This window comes from Cheilinus undulatus, linkage group 15 (assembly GCF_018320785.1).
Source record: "Cheilinus undulatus linkage group 15, ASM1832078v1, whole genome shotgun sequence".
Taxonomy (NCBI): domain Eukaryota; kingdom Metazoa; phylum Chordata; class Actinopteri; order Labriformes; family Labridae; genus Cheilinus; species Cheilinus undulatus.
Window position 1 is genome coordinate 27761709 of NC_054879.1, and position 21256 is coordinate 27782964.

At 38.9% G+C, this 21256-nt stretch overlaps 3 protein-coding genes across 3 annotated transcripts in view; 2 read left to right on the forward strand and 1 right to left on the reverse strand.

Moving 5' to 3' along the window:
- Positions 1 to 5481, forward strand: part of xpo4 (exportin 4) — an 86421-nt gene extending 80940 nt beyond the window's left edge. Inside the window, exon 24 of the mRNA XM_041807354.1 lies at positions 3373 to 5481. Coding sequence (XP_041663288.1) covers positions 3373 to 3570 — 198 coding nt within the window. The 3' untranslated portion in view covers positions 3571 to 5481. The remainder of the gene's footprint in view (positions 1 to 3372) is intronic.
- Positions 5482 to 10714: 5233 nt separating this feature from the next.
- On the forward strand, positions 10715 to 14119 carry eef1akmt1 (EEF1A lysine methyltransferase 1). Its single transcript, XM_041806301.1, has 5 exons — positions 10715 to 10800; positions 11526 to 11753; positions 11892 to 11974; positions 12196 to 12485; positions 13652 to 14119. The coding sequence occupies exons 2-5, from the start codon at positions 11607 to 11609 to the stop codon at positions 13783 to 13785; spliced, it is 654 nt and encodes a 217-aa protein (XP_041662235.1). The 5' UTR covers positions 10715 to 10800; positions 11526 to 11606; the 3' UTR covers positions 13786 to 14119.
- Positions 14120 to 14144: 25 nt separating this feature from the next.
- Positions 14145 to 16468, reverse strand: il17d (interleukin 17d). Its single transcript, XM_041806302.1, has 2 exons — positions 15724 to 16468; positions 14145 to 14483 (listed from the first exon to the last, which is right to left on the reverse strand). The coding sequence occupies exons 1-2, from the start codon at positions 16035 to 16037 to the stop codon at positions 14156 to 14158; spliced, it is 642 nt and encodes a 213-aa protein (XP_041662236.1). The 5' UTR covers positions 16038 to 16468; the 3' UTR covers positions 14145 to 14155.
- Positions 16469 to 21256: the final 4788 nt, after the last annotated feature.

The window sequence follows — 21256 nt, forward strand, 5'->3', positions numbered from 1 at the left end:
CCCAGCCACACCCCCCTAGCGTCATGGCGGTGAATTGCAGAGCGATGCGTTCCCTCGATGCAGAACTTCAAATGGTCCACGACAGCACACCGTGGACACAACGCAGAAGCATAAATCAGGCTTCACAGTTCAAAACACCGACAACACGTAGTTAAAATGTTCCCGCCTCCAGACAAGCTTTTTTCCCCATGATCACACAGGAGCGTTTCTTGAATAAGGTCTAAAGACGCTCTCATGTCATGAACTTCTCAGAAACTGGTCCAGCATTCATCGGCACAGATAACGGACTAATGTAGTCACAGCTGTGCCTGAATGGAGGACTAGACTGCAGGGTTTTGGCCTCTGGCTGCATGCAGGATTGGTGAGCTTTGTGTAGGTTTGCTTCACCCTTAATGAGGGAAATAATCATTTTACAATCAGCAATAGTAAACATAACACAGAAGACATTTCAGGACTTTCCATACACTGTAAACGACCAAGTATTTCATGATTTATGTATTTTTGATTTATCAGTTAAAGATTGAGTAAAGTCCATTTCAAAATAAAACTGCTAAATTTGACTTTATATTGATTTTTACTCTCTGCATACAATTTTGTTAAAAATCCAATAGAACAGTCTATTTTAATCACCAAACTAGTGTCATTTGGGGCTGAAATAAATACAGCTGCTGAGAGGCCATTTCAAAATATAGTGATATATATAATGTAGCAAAAATATACCGGGATATCAATTTTTTTTTTTTTTTCTTTTTTTGGAAGCCCTGAAAAATTAAATGTCTTGAGAAAGAGTGCAAACTCTGCAGGAACAAAATTTGACAAAATTGTTACTCCTTTTGATTTAAGTTACCTACTTTATTATTCAACCTAATTTCTTATTTATTTATTTTATTTGTTTGTTTGTTTAAATAAGCTATAACAAAGCCTGAGAGTAAATATATCAGCTCACAGAGACCCTGGTTTATCTGGATCCAGTGTGTTGTCATGGGTCTGTCTGTCTTCTTTTTTTTCTTACTTTGGAAAATTAAAATTATCTTATTACTAACAAATTTAACATTTCAGATATCTTTGGGAGAGAAGCTGCCCTTTTTAGTGACCCTCTTTAATTATGACTAATCATCCATGATCTGAAGGTGAATAGGTTATAAAATTCACTTACTTTTGATTAATTTGAGTTGTAGTTGAGAGTTGTGTTAATATAGTTGTTGTAAAACAACAGGAGGCATTTTTACACAGCATGTAACACCCTCTGTCGGCTGATCCACATTATAACAGGTAACTAGAGCCGAGCTAAAGATATATAAATAAAAGTGCTTAAACATTACAAAAAAACATGTTTAAGTCATATATTTTTACTGTCATAATAACAGTGCATGTTGGTGTTTGTTTAGAGTAAATTTAGAGCACGTTTTTCATGTACATCAGCGATGTTACAAAACATTATTATTGTTTATTTACTTAATCATGTACTTAACCATTACCTCAAAGAGAGTGCATCTATACTTTTTTTTTTCTTTTTTAATGACTTGGCTATGTTACTAAGTAACTTCAGGTTATTTCTCTTGAGATCTTGACTTTTTTAGAATAATATTGCTGGTTTTCCTTTTCATTTCAATGGTTTTCTCAAGATCTCAAGAAATAAACTCTTAACATAAGAAAGCCAGTGATTATCTTGACATAACAAAATTATTCAGATTCAGACGACTTTATTTATCTCAAAGGGCAATTCCGTTTTTGCAGTCTACCCAGACCATACATGTATTTACAAACAACAGCAAACAGGAAATCTCAGAGACAGTATATAAATAAATAATCAGTACATTGACAGAGATGCTCACTTGGACATTGACCCCCCTCGTTGCTCCTTTGAAGAGTGACACACCAGGAACAAGCAAGATTAAAATGCACATTTAAGAACAGCAGCAGACAAAAGCAAATAAGATGCACCAAGGTCTATTACAGATTACATTATAAGCCTACATTCATAGAATGTATGAAAGAACCGCCAGCATAAGAATAGTTTAAACCACTATGTGGTAAAACACTAAAAAAAGAAAACAAAATAATACAAACTTTTAATCCATGAGACTACTATCAAGGTTTAATAGTCTAATGGCACAAGGAATGAAGAGTTTGAAATAACGGTTTGTTCTCCTACAGGGCACGATAAAGCCCCTGAGGGCATTATCTCTTAAACTTTTGGACCACCTGCCTCCCCCACAAAGAATGCAGCTCTCTATGCCATTATTTTGGGGCAGACTTTAACAATACTGTAAAAAAAAATTTTTTTTTTTTTTTATTTTTTATTTTTTTTTTGGGCGCGCCAGTAGTCGAGTGGTTAAGGCGCATGCCATATACGCAGGCGACCCGGGTTTGAATCCGGCCCGTGGCACTATTTCCTGCATGTCTCTCCCCGCTCTCTCCCCTGTTTCCAACTCTATCCACTGTCCTATCAAATCAAGGCAAAAAGGCCAAAAATAAATCTTAAAAAAAAAAAAATTTTTTTTTTTTTTTGTACTGACAATTAATGAGCAAACAACAGATTTTTTCTCATATCACAAGGAAAGTGGGTGATATAAAATGTATGGATGTATGTGCGCATTCCTTTTTGTAGCGTATTATTTACCTTTATTTATTTTTTATTCTTGGTGTTACAATGACATATTGCGCTGTGTCCTCACAGCATGTGAATGGCAAACATTGCACTTTGCGTTGCATTGCACAGCACTGCATGCTTGCTGCATAGGCTGCACCTGTTAGAATTTTAATTCTCTGCTTGAAGATTTCAGGCTCTCCTTGTAAATAGCACATCTAGAACTTTTATTTTGAATGAAGAGAAACAGTAGTGTGGCATTTTGTATGGACGAGTGTTGACAGCTTTGAGATTAGAAGTCTGTGTTGACACAAATCAGAGCATAACATTTAAATCATTTCAATGCACAATTACCTTCACTTTGTAAAACAAGGTAACAAGCTCTCTTGAGTGAGGAAAAAAAAATCAGGGAAATACTGCTTTCTAATATTTTTGGTGCTTTGTAATCTCCCTCTCTTCTTGTTCCTCTTCCCTCTCAATGCAAGCGGCAGAGCAATAGGGGAAAAATGTCCCACTGTAGTGTTCCTGAGCTATTGGAACACTAAATTTGGACATGTTATCGACCTAATTTCATTGGTGACACTTGCATCATGTGTAGTTCAGACACAGTTTTACAGTTAAATGTGTCAGTGCCTTCTAGAGGACTATGATTACAACATTGTTAGTACTGCAAATTCTGTTTAACACCAGTAGATGTTGTCACAGACATGGATCCAGTCCGTGGTCTGCTTCTAACACACTGTAAGTTGACAGTCTGTTATCCTGTCCATCCTCTCCTTCAGGCGGAGTATTCAGAGCTGGTGGAGACCCTTCTATCATCGCAGAGAGACGCCGTCATCTACCAGCGGCTCGCAGATGCTTTCAACAAACTGACAGCCAGCAGCACGCCGCCCACCATGGACCGCAAACAGAAGGTTGCTTTCCTTAAAAGCCTAGAGGAGTTTGTGGCCAATGTTGGCGGCCTGCTCTGCGTGAAATAACCACTGGAAAACCGAAGCCGCCTCAGATCATCGTTTTGAAGTGCAACCAATCAAAGACGACCCCCAGCTTCAGCCCCTAAGAACTCTGGGTAGAAGAAGAGACAGCTCGAAGCCTCGGAGGAACTTTTCACCACATCCCACCTGCGGGGGAACTGTTCTCACACCTGAATGTTTTTCCTCCTCTGGTTTCTAGTTCTGTTTCCCCCACCTGTTGGCCCCGCCCTCCAGCATGATTGAGAGACTTAAAGATGACTGAACTGCATAGCAGACTGGATGATTGTTGACTAGAACAACAAAGCACTGACCATCATGATGACGCGAGCCAGAGCAGCAGCTCGTGTGTGGCGACCTGTTCATTCACGCCCGCTCTACTGCTGCCACCGCCGTCTGGTTTACCTGGAGGCGGCCAGAGCGCACGCACATGCACATACAACACGAATAGAGCAACATGAGCTTAAAAAGATGACGAAAGTTAAAGATTTTCCAAGTAGGATATTTTGTTTTTGAAAGTATTAGAGGGGCCACCATGTTTCAAAAATTAAACACTTTTCATTCACAAGTTTGAAGAAACGTAAGCTAAAGTTGGGCGTACACTTGTCAATTTCAAGCTGATTTTGACCCAATTCTTGAGTCATAAGAGTTGTTATGAAGACTGGCTGAATTTTAACCTAATTTTCATTTTTTGTGCAGTTTACAGGGGGCCATAACAGCCAATCATGGCTTGATCAGCTGCTCCTGACTGGATGAATGATCAGATTAGGTGACTGTATCTACAGACGTACATCTGACAGGGAATATTTGTTCTGATTTAGCTGGTAGTTGTGTTTTCTGGTGACTTGTGTGTGGGCATTCCACTAAGTTAACATGAGAGGTATGGTCTATGTTTGTATTTTAGCAGTGTATATGAAACAACTGCATTACAGATAGTTAAAGGTCACATATTATGCAAAACACATTTTTTCAAGCTTTTTCAACCAAAATATGTGCCCCTGGCCTGTCCACAATCAACCCAAGAATCAGAACAACCCCCCACACATGCAAGAATCCAATACTGGAGTGTTTTTTCTGCAACAAACTTCACAGGCATGTTTTAGGGACCTCTGAGAACAATATAAACTTGTCTTAAAGTGGAAAATATGTGGCCTTTAATTTAACCTCCATCTGTTGAAGTTATCATAGAATGACAAAGGTAAAAACATTCTAGCACTCTCTTCTAATGGTTAAAATATCTTTATTTTCAAAGCACAGTCAAATAGATCTTAAAAAATTTTTGTGACCCCCTGTCTGAAGAAGGCTTGGTGCTGTTGAAGTGTGTTTATAAGATCCACTTGAACATGTCATGAAAATAGTGGCGTTTAAACCCTTAAAGAGAGAGCCTTGGAGTTTCTTCTCGTGTACTTCCATTACTACACGAATCCAATGCCAAAGAACCTGTCAACCTTGCTCTTTTTAAGCCCTGGCGCTACTTTCACATTTTTTGTTAGAGTTATCAAATGAAACTTTATTGACATTTGCTAGCATTCTGTCCTAATTCAATTCATATGGAGTGAGCCCTCAGGACATGCCAGGCTATCAGATGGCACATTACAAGCCCGATGATGCAAATCGCTATTATTCAATAATAGCCTTTTTAACAGACATTGGCCAAATGATGTGGTATAAATAGAAATCAGCTTGTTCTCATGGTCAAATATGAGAGAAAATCTTGGCATATTAAAAGAAGCACTTTAAAGACACATTGGTATAAGCTCTAATTGTCAAAGTTGGTGCATCTCTAGTGAGCAAATGAATCTTAAGTATCAGTGTTAATTTCGTCGACTAAAACTATGACTAAAACTATTCATCAACAGCCTTTTTTTCCATGACAGAAACTAGACTAAGACTAACAAAAATAGATTGGTGATGACTAAAACTGACAAAAAGTAAGTGTAGTTTTTGTCAAGATTACTAAAACTAGACTAAAATGTAGTTCAGTTTTCGTCAGACATTCAAAATCAGTGATATTTCTCCACTGTGGGTAAATTTGTCAAAAAATAATGCAGCTGTCACCATTCTGCCTCTCAGCAGTAGAAAGCAGGGACCCAAGGTCTGACAGGGTGCAAAGAACACACTACCATGACTTGGTACCAGATTTAGGCAAGAAAATAAATGCTTGGACTAAAAATAAAGACTAAAGTGTGAGGACTTTTAATGGATGAAAACTAGACTCAAAATGTTTTGAGTTTTCGTTGTGTAAAACTAGACTAAAACTAAAAAGGATAGAAATGATTAAAAGTGACTAAAACTCAAATGCATTTCATTTAAAGACTAAGATTAAAAATAGCTGCCAAAATTAACACATTGAGGACAGCAGATCAGGCATGTGCAGGATTGTTTCGTGGAGTGGCCCAAAGGCCAATCAGAAAGCAAGTGCACAACAAACACAACCATGGCAAGGATAGAAGTATAAAGTAAAAAATGGAGGAGAAACTTCTTGTTTTGTGATGACAACACAAGTGTTTAATAAGGGTAGACTGATATTGAGGCTGATATTGGTACTGCTTATTTGTAGAGCATGTGACCTATTACCAATATTTGGAACTGATACATGTTTGTTGTGGCAAAATGTACTTAATGTGGCAAAAGTTAAACTAAATGTGAAAGAATTTAATAAAATAAACAATTTAGCACTAGCTCTGTTAACATGATAAACAGCACGGAGCAACACAGTAGCATCAGGAAACAGGAAGTGATGCTGTACATGCCCTGTGTCAGTGCCGCTCAGGCCTCAGTTTTGATTGGCTGATAGTTGTGTGACCTCAAGCCAGTCAGATAAGAAAGTGTTGTTGGCAGGACATAGCGTGAGACTGTAGAGAGTAAAAACAAAGCCATTGGGGACGACACACCTTGCAATGGAGCCAAAGTACCATACCTTTTAATTGATTTTGGCTGATTATCAGTGAAATAAAATGCAGATACCAATAATCAGGTAAATGCCAAATATGAGCATCAATATTTAGCAAGGCCAATAATCAGTCGAACCCTAGTGTTTCAACATGCCCACAAGTCACGTTTGATCATGCAAGATTTGGAGTTCTCAGAGTGTAGACTGTAGGTCAGTTCATCTGAAAGTGTGTGGCTTGCTGATTTGGTAGTCTTTGCAAACTATGAACTTATCAAAACAAAACTGTTATATCTGTATTTAACTGTCATGTGTGGGGTCCCTGAAATTTTCAAGATCAGCTAAGATATTAAAAATCTTTTGGTTGTGCCTGTCGTATATAGAACTGGTTTGAAATTGCACAGTGTACGCCAATTATAAGGTTGTCCAAATCTTGAATAATATGATACTTTTTTGATACCTTGTGTTTTAAAACAATGCAATCTCTGTTATTTTAATGATCAGTATCAAAAATAGACAGAAAAGGTCAAAAAAGGCATCTTTTTTATAAGACAGGTGCAGGGGAGAGGAATGAATCTATCAAATGTTGCAAACAAACTCCTATACACTCTGAATCAGGGGTCACCAACCTGTAGATTATACATTTCAAGTAGATCTTTTACTCTAGATATATGCACGTCTTATACAGATGTTTCATTTACAAAAGTCTGATATTTTCAAGAATTTTGTTTTGAATTAGGCTATTTGTTTTAAATGCAAATTTTCCAAAGTCATTTTACTCATTACATGCAGAAACCCTTAAGTTTGTATCAACATGTTGATGTAAACCCTTAGTAAGAGTGAGATTTAAAATAAAAGCCTATTAATAGTTCATTCCTTCCATTTTTACACTTTGGTAGACCAAAGACTACAACTCTGAGATACCAGTAGATTTTTCTCAATAAATTTAGGTGTGTAGATCTAGCGACCACTGTTACCATCATAGGAGGTCTTGAGGTGGAAAAGGTTGGTGACCACTGCTGTAAGTTTTACAAAAATGAAATATTGCCAAAGTTTTTGTGCAACTTTGACAGTTTGTTAGAGTTTGTCTGCAATTTTTTGCAACTAAACAGAAGATGTTACCAAAATTAGGTGCCTAGAGCTGTTATTTTTGCTGCAGTGATATCAAACAGGTGTCAGAATCAGTTGATTATTACTCGACTCCCAACAAAGTTTACAGTTCTTTTATGATGACGGCCCCGACTCGCACACTTACGTCCTAAAATCACTCACACTCTTCCTAAATCCTTCCCAGAGTGCCTTTGTTTTGCTGATTGTTCAGTGTGCATAAGTATACGTGAATCACGTCGTTCATCAACTGACAACACAACGATTGTGCCTGTCGTCCGCCAAGAATAAAGTGCACGCTCACTCACACAAACATGAAATGTCTGGCTGTCTTTGAGGGTTGATGCCTGCACAGAGCAGGAGGGCGATGACAGAAAACCAAAATCAGATTGTGTTACATTGAAAAGGATGTACATATATATAAATATAAAGTTTTGGAATCAAAAACAAAGAGAAATGTATGTTCATAGACACAAAGCAAACATGACTGAAATGTTTTTATAAACCTGTAGAGTGCAGGAAGAGTTTAATGTGTTCACTATAATTGAATGAATTCAGATAAAGAGGGAGCAACTTTCTCTGTACTGACCTTTTTTTTTGCAGTTTGATATTTTCGCTTGTTTTTTTTTTTTGGATTGTAGGATTATGTTGCAGCCCCTCGATCAGGAGAATCGGGCCTCCTGAAGTTTAGCAGATTCATTTCAGTAGTATTTTTCTACCGCAGCACATCCTCCGTGTCACACTGGATCCAAGCAGAGACTGTCAGACAGCAATAACAAACCAAATATTAAAGGAACAGAGCCACTCATTGAAGCATTATTATGTTGGAGACAGAAACCCTCCAAGTTCACAGCACTATCCTGGTTATTGTAGAAATGCCTGTTTTGTTAATGAAGTTTAAAAGTGTACATAAAGTTATTGTATAAAATGTGCAGGTCTCGGATGTTTCTTTCATTATTTGTCATGCCTGTTGAAAGAGTTTTATCTGCTTTAATAATAAATTTATTGATTGCACTTCTTGTTTTTAATTAGAGAATACAGGACATACAGAATCAGGTCAATCAAAAATTAGAATCCAACTCACAGGAGTAAAATCTGACAAACTTCAGTCAGCTCATGACTGTTTAAACCTCAGGTTTCCAAATACATATTCAGGATATCTTTAATATCTTTGGGTTTATTTGTGACTATTTATCCCAGTGAATTGTCTATTCTCGTTAAAGAAACTTTGATTTAAAATCAGGATTCCCGTATATATCCTTAAAACATCTTAAAAACTTTTTTTTCAATCTAAGATCTTAAAATGACTGAAAGTTGTAAAGCTCTTTTTTATCTTAGATATTAGATGGAACTTGGAGACATGTCTGATAAGTGAATCCAATCCAATTTCAGTTTTATGTTGCAGTCTGATGCTGAAATCATTTAAATTCATTTTTTGTCTCCCTAATCTAAGTAGTCAGACCCTTTGCAACATCTCTTGAAGTTTTGCTCATTTGTCTCTAATTTCTCTTAATCATTGCTGAGATGTTTTTACACATTGATTGGAGTACACCTGTGGTAAATGAAATTGATCAGATGTGGTTTGGAAAGGCCCACACCTCTCTATAGAAGGCCTCACACCAGACAATGCGTATCAGAGCAAAAACCAAACCATGAGGTCTAAAGAACTGCCTGCAGAGCTTAGAGACAGGAATGTTGAAGGGCACAGATCTGGGAAAGGCTAGAAAAAAGCCGCTGCACTGAAGGTTCACAAGAGCACGATGGCCTCAATAATTCCCAAATGGAAGAAGTTTGACACAACCAGGACTCTCCCATGAGCTGGTCATCCAGCCAAACTGAGCAACCAGGGGAGAGTGGCCTTAGTTAGAGAGGTGACCAAGAACCTGATGGTCACTATCTGAGCTCCAGAGATCCTTGTGTGAAAATGGGAAGTACCAGAAGGACATTCATCACTGCAGCTGAGTGACTGACTGGGCTTTCTGGCAGAGTGGTTAGACAGAAGCCTCTTCTCAGTGCAAAACACATGAAAGCCCAAAGTTTGCAAAAAAAAAAAAAAAAAGAAAGAAAAAGAAAAAACCCTGAAGGACTCTCAGACTATGAGAAATAAGATTCTCTGGTCTGATGAAACCAAGGTTAAACTGTTTGGCCTCAGTTCTAAACACAATGTCAGGAGGAAACCAGATATGGTGCCAGCATCATGTTGTTGGGGTGTTTTTCAGCAGCAGGAACTGGGAGACTGGTTAGGGTTGAGGGAAAGTTTAATGGAGAAAAATACAGAAATTGCCTCAATGAAAACCTGTTCTTAAGCGCCCAGGGTCTGAATGCAAGTAAATATGGCTTCAAGACAGAAATGACAGGGAAAGGGCAAGGAAATCCTAAAAGCACCAACACTATGGAGCACAAACTGTATTAATTGTACCTTGGTTGGTTTAAAATGTTATCTTAAAACATGTAGACTACAAACCTGAGAAGGTTAAAAGAACATTAAGTCTTGTCTTTTTTCATGTTTAAACGAGCAGTTGCAGTCCAGTAGCGCAGCGCTATATAAATCTCTTATTTTTGAGTTTTGTTGCTTTATTTTCAACACATTGAACTTACTGTTTAACATTCAAAAAATGACAAGAATGGGTAAACACAACATAACGGCACTGACGTTTTTCTGAACATTATGAAATCACCAATTCATATTCAAAGTAACAAAAAAGACCACATTAAAATTCTTCTATTTATTCTGTTGTTTGCATATTCATTTTTCCATAAATGCAAGGGTTTTTTTGTGTAAGACTAAACTTGGGATACATGTACCTGAATAAAACTTCCCACCAGTAAAGAAACTTTAAATGTATCTGTCAATCTGTAAATAGATATGTTTTCATAGTGATTGGCTTTGACAAGCAACGCAACGGCACAAACTCAGCGTCAAGCCCAACAGGGAGAAGTCTACAAAATATGGGCAGAAGGTAAAAACAAAATGTAAACACAAATAACAGCCATTTAGAGGCAGGTTTGTTTGAAATTCGTTTAAAAATATGAACGATATTTGTTGTTGGTGGAACAGCATTAATCTTCAATGATGGTTGTAGGTGAAAATAAACCAAAGATAGAGATAGGAGGGATAACGTAGCCAACCCTTTTGTCCCTCGCCCCAGCCGTAGTTTAAGGGGTACGTCATCAACGTGCGACTTCTCACATGCTCACAACAGAGCAGCACTGGAGTACGAATGACAGCAGAGTTGCTGCAGGTATGCTGTGCTTGTCATTGTCATTCTTACAGTTTTTTTTTTAGATTCCTTCGACGTGTATTATTTTGTTTTGATATTTCTACGTTGTTGTTTTGATTGTCTTAGCAAATCCCGCTTCGTCAGGGCAGGATAACAGTAGAAGTTCTTTTACATTTAAGGCTATGACAGTTAATGAAGTAATATACCAGATCTGTGGTGGTGAACAGCTGTTTCTACAGGGGTAACGAGAGGCACAAGTGAATAGTGGTATGATTTATAAATGTATTTACAGTTTCATCTTCGGTAGATTTTGTCGTTTCATTCAGGACGATAACCATTTAGAGATATTACAGGAACTCTTAGTTAAACTAACGATTTCTGTATGAGCGATAAACTGTATATTCGCAGTACAAGTTTTACAATTGATGGTAAAGTTGTGACAGTCTTTTTAATTTAGTTAGGAAGTACTGATGACATGTAAGTGGAATAAGTTTATACTTACTCCTTTTCGCTCATGTAAACTGATATGCTTGGGTATTTGCAGAAGTTTCTGCTTTGTTTTTTCTTGCTGTTCACTGGTTTTTGTTCTTTTAAAACAGTTTCAAAGTTGTCCGATTTTTCCTAGTACCATGTCCAAATTTGAGATTCCATCTGTTTGACAAATCCATGTGTATTACATTAATAAGAATGTTTTCCTTTTATTTCTAAAAAAATATTTTCCTGATAATGTTTTCCTTTTTTTTCAGCTCCTTCAAAATAAAAGACCATCTCTGTTTAGACTCTAAAGGACAGCTGCTCTCTTGTCAGTGTCTTCCTCTCAAACAGTCATGAGTGACAGTGACGATGACGTTCCCACCCTGTCCGCTCACACTTTGGCTGCCCTGCAGGAGTTTTACAACGAGACCAGGATGGCTCAGGATCACAGCACGACAGCAGGAGACCAGTTCACTGTGGGAGCCGTGGAGGAGGACTGGGTGTGTTTACCAGGTTTACATAATGACAGGAGAGGGAAACTTTATTTTTTTGGTTTTTATTCAGCAGCAATGCCACTATAAAAATACTGAAAAGTTAACCAGGTCTTTGATAGATTTTTGCACCTGTCTTTCCTCCAGGGTATGAGTCAGTTCTGGTACAGTGATGAGACGGCGACTCAGTTAGCTGAGGAGGCTGTACGGGAAGCTGGAGAGGGAGGAAGGTAAAAAAATAAATAAATACATGCCAGCATACCGATATTCCAACACTTACTTTTAGAGCATCAGATCTCAGCCCAAAGTTTGCATACAAGCAGAAGGATAACAAAACAACAGCACTGAATTTTACAAACTTTTACGGATGATCCTCTAACTTTTAGTCTACTTTTGTCAGTCCTTTCTCTCTAATGTTTTACCTGTTGTAATTATTTTCTTAAACACTCAGGATAGCTTGTGTGAGTGCTCCCAGTGCATACCAGAAGCTGAAGCAGGGCATGGTGGACGGATCTGACCAAGTGTCTGCTGTCGTGTTGGAGTACGACCGGCGCTTTGCCACCTATGGAGACGACTTCATCTTCTATGACTACAACGAGCCGCTGTCTCTCCCTGCTCATGTTGCTCCTCGGAGCTTTGACATCGTCCTCGCTGACCCGCCGTACCTGTCAGAGGAGTGTCTGAGCAAAGTGGCCCAAACCATCAAATACCTGAGCAAAGGAAAAGTGCTGCTGTGTACAGGTGAGAGGGGCTTTACTGCTGATTCAGTCTGGGCTTGAGTTATTATCATCTTATACTAAAAAATGGGAAAAGTATCATGAAGAGAATAATCAGTTTGTGGTAGGGTTGTAATAAAACCTGAATTTTAAACTTCAGTAATGCCACTAGGGAAATCAAACCATACTGATACCTGTCAGATGTTTAAGGCCCCTTAATATTCTTGTTTTTAGTTAAAATATGCAGGCAAAAACCTACACTCTGTAAATTTGCCAAAATATATTGACAACATTTTAGTACTGAAAGATTTCCAATGTATTTGTGCAAGTTGGACAGTGTGTGCTTGGATTTTGCATCCTGCACACCAGTGTCATAAAAAAAGATGTGGTTTCTTTTAAAGCTTCCATACTTCTTCAATATTGATCAGTGGAATTCGTCATAAACATATGGTGTCAAAAAAGTCTGGTACATTTATATATATATATGTATTTTTTTTAAACGTGCAGTTAGAATATGTTTTGTTGACCCTCAGGAATATGACTCAATCTGAAGAAACACAGTGGTTGATGCATAAAATAGAAAAAAAGTCATTTATTTTTTATAATTACAAGCAAAATCATACAGGAATAATATTCCTCATCCATATTTCTACTCCTCTGCTTATCATCTTCTGGTTCTGTTGCATCTGTTATGGTTGCATGATATCGGCATATTGGCTTATAGTTAATTGGACATGGCAGATTCAAAGGGAGGAAATCCCTACCATCCAACCCTGCAGTTTTCACCCTGCAGATATTTGTCTTTGACTTGTGTATGCTGTAAAATAGAGCAGCAACCTCTTTGGTTGCATTTATAGTGAACTAAAATGCTGTTTGCATGTATACAAAAGGCCAAAATACACAAAAAATCAGCTTCAAAAAATACCTGCCTAAAAATGGATTAGGCCTTAATTTGAGACATTTCCAGTATGGTGTCTGCTGTGGATTGGCTTCAAATGCCACTGTCAGTAAAGCTAACTTCTTGAAACAAGGTAACACGTCACTTTTTTATTTGTTCCTCTATACAGATTATTTTAGACTACATGCCAGTCATGTTACACTTCATTTGAATCTCAACTGTGAGCTGATAAAAGTCCCACTGTTCTTCTTCTGTCAGTGTTTTAAAAAAAAGTTTCTGTGTCTGTTGTGCAGGAGCGATCATGGAGAATTTGGCGAAAGAGCTCCTGGATGTAAAAATGTGCAGCTTCCTCCCCAAACACAACAGGAACTTATCCAATGAGTTTCGCTGTTTTGTCAACTATCCATCTCAATTGTTGTCCTGCTGATCGAAAAACCTCCAGCTGATCAGGGAAAAAAAAAAGCCTGATGGGAAAAGACATGACAGAACTTGACTTCCTGTGATGTGGTGGTGATATCATCAGGATAAAGTACAAAGAATGCAGATTTCAGACACAAGACAGATCCTTTCTAGCCTGAAATGAAATGATTATTTTGGTTGGGAAGGAGAATGTGGTTCAAAGAATCATAATGAGAAATTGAGACAAAAGTCTGTCATCATTTGCAGTGAAAGGTGGGAAATATTTCCTAAAGGTTTCTGCAGCACGTCTGTATCACAATGTTGTTTCAATTAAATATTCAGTGATTTCTTCTTGAAAAGGATCCAAAAAGTCTGAAGAACTGTACCATCAGTCATCGTCATACTTTCTTCCTCACAGGGACGAGTCTTCTCCGTCCTGTCTTGTTCTCCGTTCTCTCCATGCTCTGGTTGCTCTTCTGTCCGTCTCTGTCCTTCTCCAGCCTCGGCACACAGGTGCATCCCACCGCCACAGAGACGTAGATCTCCATGTACGAGTGTCGTCCTCCGAGGCAGGAGCCCGTCCTCTTCAGGATGACTGAGGGAGCATAGACCGGCGTGCTGCGGTACTGCTCGCTCTCTTCGCCGTGCGGTCCCATCAGACAGCCCTTACACAGACAGTAGGCTTCAGGGATGTAATGGGGATACCTGGAGGGGTCGTAGGAGAGTCTGGAAATTTAAAAAACAAAACAAGACATCAACAGATTTGTTCTTTCCTGCTTAAGGAACTTTGATTTTCAAGAACCTTTTGTCAGCATCATAACAGTTTAACTTCCATTTTTTCTGCAAACTTTTTGTTAGAATATATTTGGAATTTCCCCTTCTGTTAAAATTTAGAATTTTCAATTCTTAATGAGTGTTTTTCTCATACATTAAGGCAAAAGTTTAGTCATTGGGATGGATTTAGTCCTCTTTTTCTGCAGCACAAAGACAATCTGTTACTTCAAATGAGATCATAAGAGGGTGCCTATGTGGCCAGGAGGAACCTGCTGAAAGTCATACAGAGGAATTAAACTTGTATGAGAGAAACGTACAAAGTTATTATTTATGATCCAGGAAAATGATGTAGTCTTTACAGTGCATTTGTTCACAATCACATTTTTGCTACGTAATAATATATGACAGTGTGGTTTCACTGCATCTGTAATAGAAAAGTGATGGTTTGTTTTATTACCTCCGCGAAGGAGGTTATGTGATCGGCAGGGTTTGTTAGTTTGTTAATTTGTTTGTCAGCAACATAACTCAAAAAGTTATGGACGGATTTTGAGGAAATTTTCAGGAAATGTCAGAAATGGCATAAGGAAGCTCTGATTAGATTTTGGGAGTGATCCGGTTGTGCTTATCTCATTTTTCATGATTGCAAATCCTTTGCAGGTACTGTCATTTTATGGGTTGTACAGTAACGTTAGCAGTAAAAGGTCAAGGTCACTATGAATGACTTATCTTACCAACGCTTTGAGGGATTGTATTAAAACTTTGTTTTGTTGTGCTGCTGCCCTTCTTGTCCAGGACACTCTTGTAAATGAGATTTTTGATCTCAATGAGGTTTTCCTGGTTAAAATAAAATAAATCCCATTCTGATCAAGGATAAACTCACTACATTTTTAAGTTGCCAAGCATGGTCAAAAACTGATCTACTGTATGTACACTTCCTGCAGCTGCATATCCTGAGGAGGCATAAAACTACCAGGAAGTAGTTCAGCTACATCTTGAAATAAGATCTGTAACTGAACTTGACAGGTGAATTTGGCTTAAAATAACTGTAATGAGATGCTTTTTGCTATAAATAAATACATAATTCTCGAAAGACAAATACACAAGGACAGACTGTGAGTATAAAACAAATCTAACTGATTTAAAAGCCTCAGATCCTAACAGAGTCATTTAGTGTCATTACACCTGTGCCCACCTGTAAGCCCATGGAGAGATGCTGAGCAGGTTGATCGGGAGGCGGCTCTTGCTGCTGTTTGGGGACCTCGCCGTGGTCGGGCACGTGAGGTTTAGTTTGTCCTGTGGCTCGAGCTGCAGCGCGTGATGAAAAGCGCTCATCACTCCCACCGAGAGTCGCCCGAACATCTGCTCCAGAATCTCCTCCGGCAGGTCCAGGCAGGACCGGGTCCTAGTGGCCTTTTTCCGGATCCGTCCAGTCCCGACGGGCCAGCCGATCACGACCAGGACCAGGTGAAGCAGCAGCAGCGTGACGTGGAGACGATACGGCTCCATGGCGCTTCTGCGTACGGTCGGTGATGTGCCAAACACGGAATCCAAAGAGAAAATCCCTGCCTTATCTTTTCGTCTTCGTCAAAAGAATCCCTTTGTATACGAGACCCCCTTTAACCATTAGAAAGAGACTCTGCTCTGTTAAAATCTAGGGAAATGTTTGAGGCTTAGGAAAATGAGCGGCAAACAGTCCACAGTCCTGGCTTTGACACCGCAGCACAGGCTCGCCGCCAACAGAGCTGAGGAAACATTTCAGCACAACTCATCCACAGTGACGCCAGGAGTAATAACTGCATCAAAATGTAAAACTATTATCCAGTAGGGAGTTACAAACATCTGCTGCCTTCCGTTTAAGACGAGAAAATGCCACCAACAGAGTTCTCCTGGTGCTCCTCTCCTGTGAAGTGTGCGTAAAATCCGCTGGAGACGTTTGTGCGCGCAGACACAGCGTGATCCACCTCTCAGAGAGGGACTGAAGTACGGACAGAGAAAGTTCCGTTTTAAACATGACTGATAAAAGGGCGCAGTGTGTGTGAGAGCAGAGTGGGAAGTCTGCGAGCTCTGAGGCTGAATCATGACTGCACACCAGAATCTGGTTCACTGCGAGCGAAACTGGATATCTCAGTATTTTAACTGAATGGTAAAACAGGATATTAATATTATGTCTTATGAAGAAATACTTAATGGTCATCACTATTGAGCAAACCAGGGATTATAAACTTCGACTGGATTGTAGTGAAAAATCAATTGATTGATATCTTGATGCCACAGGTGCAAAAATCAAAGTCCAAGACACCACATCTCAAAGGAACAATGGAATATTTGGTGGCATCTTTACTCATATTTTTAACAAAAAAGGAAGCACCGTTTAAATCACTCATGTAAGTATCAACATTGGAAAGGTACTGAAGGTGGAACCAGTGAGGAGCAAGACAACACCTTACTCCTTGCCTGTTCCAACAATTTTCTCAAAAGTTGCCAATGTATTTTAGTCATTTAAAAACATTCTTTAACTTTTTTTTTATAACATTTTTTGATAATCAAAAACAACAAATTACTCGGGGGCTTCTATTCTTCTCTTTTTGTAGCCATGGTAACATAGCTGTATCAATAACGCGATTTTCACTAATAATGTGAAATTAAATAAATCAAATGACAATCCCCTTTCAGACTAAACATTTAAAATAAATTATAGGGTCCACCCCACCTCCCATCCAATGATAACTTGGATTGGCTCCAGCTGTCACAACTCCACATAGGAGGAATGGAACAAATAAAAGATGGATTCAAATGATAATCCCCCATTTAGACTAAACATTTCCAATAGATGAACTTGCGGTCAATAAGCATATTGATCTTGGAATTCAGAATGGCCCCTGAAGTCAGTATTGTGACTCATAGACTTGGAGAAGCCTCAGTTTCCTTAGTTACAAACTTGTAGCTGGAACATGGTCGGTTCATGTGGGATGTTGCTCCCAGTTCAATCAAGGCCACTTTGTCAAGAAACAGACATGATTTGTGGTTATAAAATTTTTCTCTTAAAAGCAGTTTTGATTTGCTGTTATTGCTGCTGTTTGTATTTGGCAGTGCGGCTGTTCATAAAAAGCATCAAACAGGAACAGTTCATGTTCCTGCCTTTCCTTTTCCGACAAAGAAAGCCTGAGGCGCAGAGAGAAGCAGCAAAAACCCCAGGAGGCATCAGTGACAACAGAATGACACTGATAAAGTTAGATGTAGCATGAAAGAGGAGCTGGGGTTGAGGAGGGTCTCAAAAACTTGCAGATGGGGCAGCAATGCTTAGCCAGGCTAGAACAGCTTAAATATGGCAGCATGAGTGGGATTCACCAATATAGTGCTTAGAAGTGAATCAGCTTGCTGTCAGCTGATAAGGGCTTGCATGAGATCAGCTGATCTTGATTATATGGCAGCGCTGGACTCCATGGCCTGCCTGGACTAATGCTATGCTTGATTTCTAACATCTTGCACTGACAGTAAACTCAAAGGTTTGTTCACCATTTTTACCAACATTGTACACGATGATTAACCTGACACGCCAGATGGATGTGTTTCACCCATCCAAAAAGATTCAATAGGAAACGTTTGAGAAAAGGCAGAGGCTTTGAAAAAAAACTTTGTGTGATTGGGTGAACGTTCTGTCTCACATCTCTACGGGCCAATCAGAGCAACAAAACAGGTGACGTAGCAGCTATCGAGCTGGGCATGCGCAGCTACTGAGGAATAACGTGAAACATGGCGACTATAGACATGTAAGTACTCGACTTTTGTCGTTTTTGAAAAGAAAACAACTCACTGGTGTTCTTTGTTCTTCTTGTAATGAAGAAATTTTGTCAAGTTCTGATAAAACTGGTGCTTTAGCAGCATCCACGCTAAGCTCTTCCTCCATAACTGCACCAGCTCTTGCTGCTGCTTGTTTACGTCACGACTCTGCTGTGCCTGAAAGTACTGCCCCTTGTTACTGATTGGTCCTGTCACTTTCTAACCGGGCCCAAACGGTTCAGATGGGAGCTTTGCGAGATGGATTCGCCAGTGAAAAACAAGGAAACGGGCGTATCCAACTGCTTTGCAAGGTTACATGATGATTGCTGTATTCAGCAAAGTCAACAATGTGCAGTTTTTGTGCGGCTGTGTCGCTCTCCATCTGTTTTTGCCATGTGTAGTTTGCACATCTACTAGCTATAATGTGATAGTTGAGATCTTGGCCTCTGCTGGTTGTTGTGAGACAGGTTCCCAGCCTGTGAGTCCCTCTGAATTCTTCCACCTGTCACTTTTCTCAAACTGTGGAGTGTTTCCAGTCAAACCAGCACTCAGTGGCAATCGTCACACTAATGGTATACTTTCCATTTTCCTTGCATGCAGTTAAAGGAAGAAAAGTGGTTAAAAAGTGGTGCAAAATCCAGCTGGTCTAACCTGATATGCCAGATGGATTTGTTTCGCACATCCATCTGGAGAACCACTAATACACAGCGTTTGGGAAAAGGCAGAGCCTTAAAAAAACTCGGAGGGTGATTGGATGAACGTTCTGTCTGTCACATCTTTACGGGCCAATCAGAGCAACAAAACACATGACTTAGCCCCTACCGAGAACTAAACTCTATAGGGAACTGCATAACGTGAACCATGGTGACTTTAGGCATGTCAGTACACGGCTTATCGTTTTTGAAAAGAAAACAATGTTCTTTTTTCTTCCGTCGACGAATAATTTTCATCAAGTTCTGATAAAAACTGGTGCTTCAGCAGCATCCACGTGAATGTCTTCCGCCATAATTGCACTGGTCTCTTGTTGCTACTTGCATACTTCATGACTCCACCGTGCCAGAAAGTACTGCCCCTCATCACTGATTGGTTCTGTCACTTTCTAAGCGGGCCCAAACGGTTCAGATGGGAGCTTTGCAAGATGGATTCACCAGTGACAAACTCGGAAACGAGCGTATCCATCTGCTATGCAAGGTTACTGCTGGTCTGGTCTGTCATTTTATATTCCAGCAAGTGAAGATGAATAAGATGATAAAATAAAAAGTGCAGTTCATCCACCAGATTTGACAGAATATCAATATCATCTATCTAAAAAAACTCTGTACATTGCTCAGCCCTAATCCAGGTATGACAATCCTCTTAACTCTGCCTCAGTTTGAGCTACAACTTTAAAGGTCAAACAACCACAAACAGACACATTTAAAAAATGTTTTAAGTGCATTTTTGTGACTTCAGTACCCCCCTTCATTTAGTTATTTCATTGAGATGAATGCACCAGTGCTTTAAATGATATAAACCATATAACAAGCCAGCTAAAGCCTAATTTACTGCAGTTTTCCCTCTAAATCTCCTCTTTATCAGTTGCTTTTCCTGGAAAGCTTCACATTCATAACTCAGACTGTCACTTTATAACCTTAAATAACTCAGAGTATCTCAAGGTTTATTAACTCAGAATCACACAGCCCAAGTTTCATATGAATAATTTAATATGATACACTGTACATCAACAACTTTAATAATAATAATACATTTTGTTTTTAAGGCGCTTTTCATAAAACTAGAAAGACTAGAACAAATAAATATAAAATATAATATAAAATAAAAAATATAAATAACATTAAATTAAATATTACACCAACATTTTCAGAAAAAGTACAAACTGTATAAAAAATAAAGGAACAGAGCTCAAAATGGATGGAATATGCTGGGTTTGTTTCTAACTGTCGATGGATTTTCCAGAAGTTTCCCACGCTCACACACAGAAATGTACAGGGCAGTCAAAAATATCAGGACAGTGAAATGTTTTTCATTGTTTTGGCTCTGTGCCCCAGCGCTGGATTCAAGGCTTTCAGGGTGTGAGGGCGTTCACATGTGGATCGGATGAGCGGTAAAGAACTCAGACTCCTGGGAGGAAAAGTATGTCTAAAAAGCTCACAAATTTACTCACTTTGTCCAGTATGTACCTAATCTCCATGATAATAGGACTCCCATCCACAACCAACCTGTGGTCAGCTTTGGCTGCAGGAACATAAAGTTAGAGAGGAAATTATCTAATGTACCCTGAAGATGATTTTACTGAGACTTTTGTCAGGCAAAGCTGAGAAATCTTTGGTCAAACTGCACTGTTTGCACATAATAAAGTCACATTGAAGTCATATTCAATGTGTCATATTCATTTTCTTAAATTAATGTAATCTTTTCTAGATTAACGGTAAATCTTGAAACTTCAATCACTTTAAAATTGTTTGATTTGAAATGTATTCAGCTGGAGCACAGACCAAAAACAATCCTGCCTAAACAGTTACAGATATCAATGTAAGCATCATCCTTAATACCTTGTTTTTAGCTTGTGGGTATTAATTTTATAGAGATATGTGTTAATATTAAATGACATTCATCCTTTTTTTGTCATAAAGACATTAGGTTTAAGGCAAAGATGGCCAACTCAGGAGAAAAGTCCAGCAGTCATTGGATTCTCATTTGTATCTCTGGAAAATAAAGTCTTTATTAGGGGTGGGTAAAAATATCGATTAATCAATGCATCGCGATATTTCCTCCCCCAATTCAATATCGATTCAGCAAATCCTCTGAATCGATTCACCTCCTGGCCAGTGGGGGCCGCTGTGCGTGTGATTTGCGTTGTATGGACGAAGGCCGCACTAGACCAGACAACAACAACCAACCGTAACCATGTTATGTGAGGTTTATCACAATTTCCAAGAGGACAG

Excerpts from the sequence above, each read along its gene's own strand:
- il17d (XM_041806302.1), bottom strand. The coding sequence starts at position 16,037 with ATGGAGCCGTATCGTCTCCACGTCACGCTGCTGCTGCTTCACCTGGTC. Across the intron at positions 14,484-15,723 it reads ATCTCTCCATGGGCTTACAG|ACTCTCCTACGACCCCTCCA; the intron begins GTGGGCACAGGT and ends TTAAATTTCCAG.
- eef1akmt1 (XM_041806301.1), top strand. The coding sequence starts at position 11,607 with ATGAGTGACAGTGACGATGACGTTCCCACCCTGTCCGCTCACACTTTG. Across the intron at positions 11,754-11,891 it reads GAGCCGTGGAGGAGGACTGG|GGTATGAGTCAGTTCTGGTA; the intron begins GTGTGTTTACCA and ends TCTTTCCTCCAG. Across the intron at positions 11,975-12,195 it reads GAAGCTGGAGAGGGAGGAAG|GATAGCTTGTGTGAGTGCTC; the intron begins GTAAAAAAATAA and ends TTAAACACTCAG.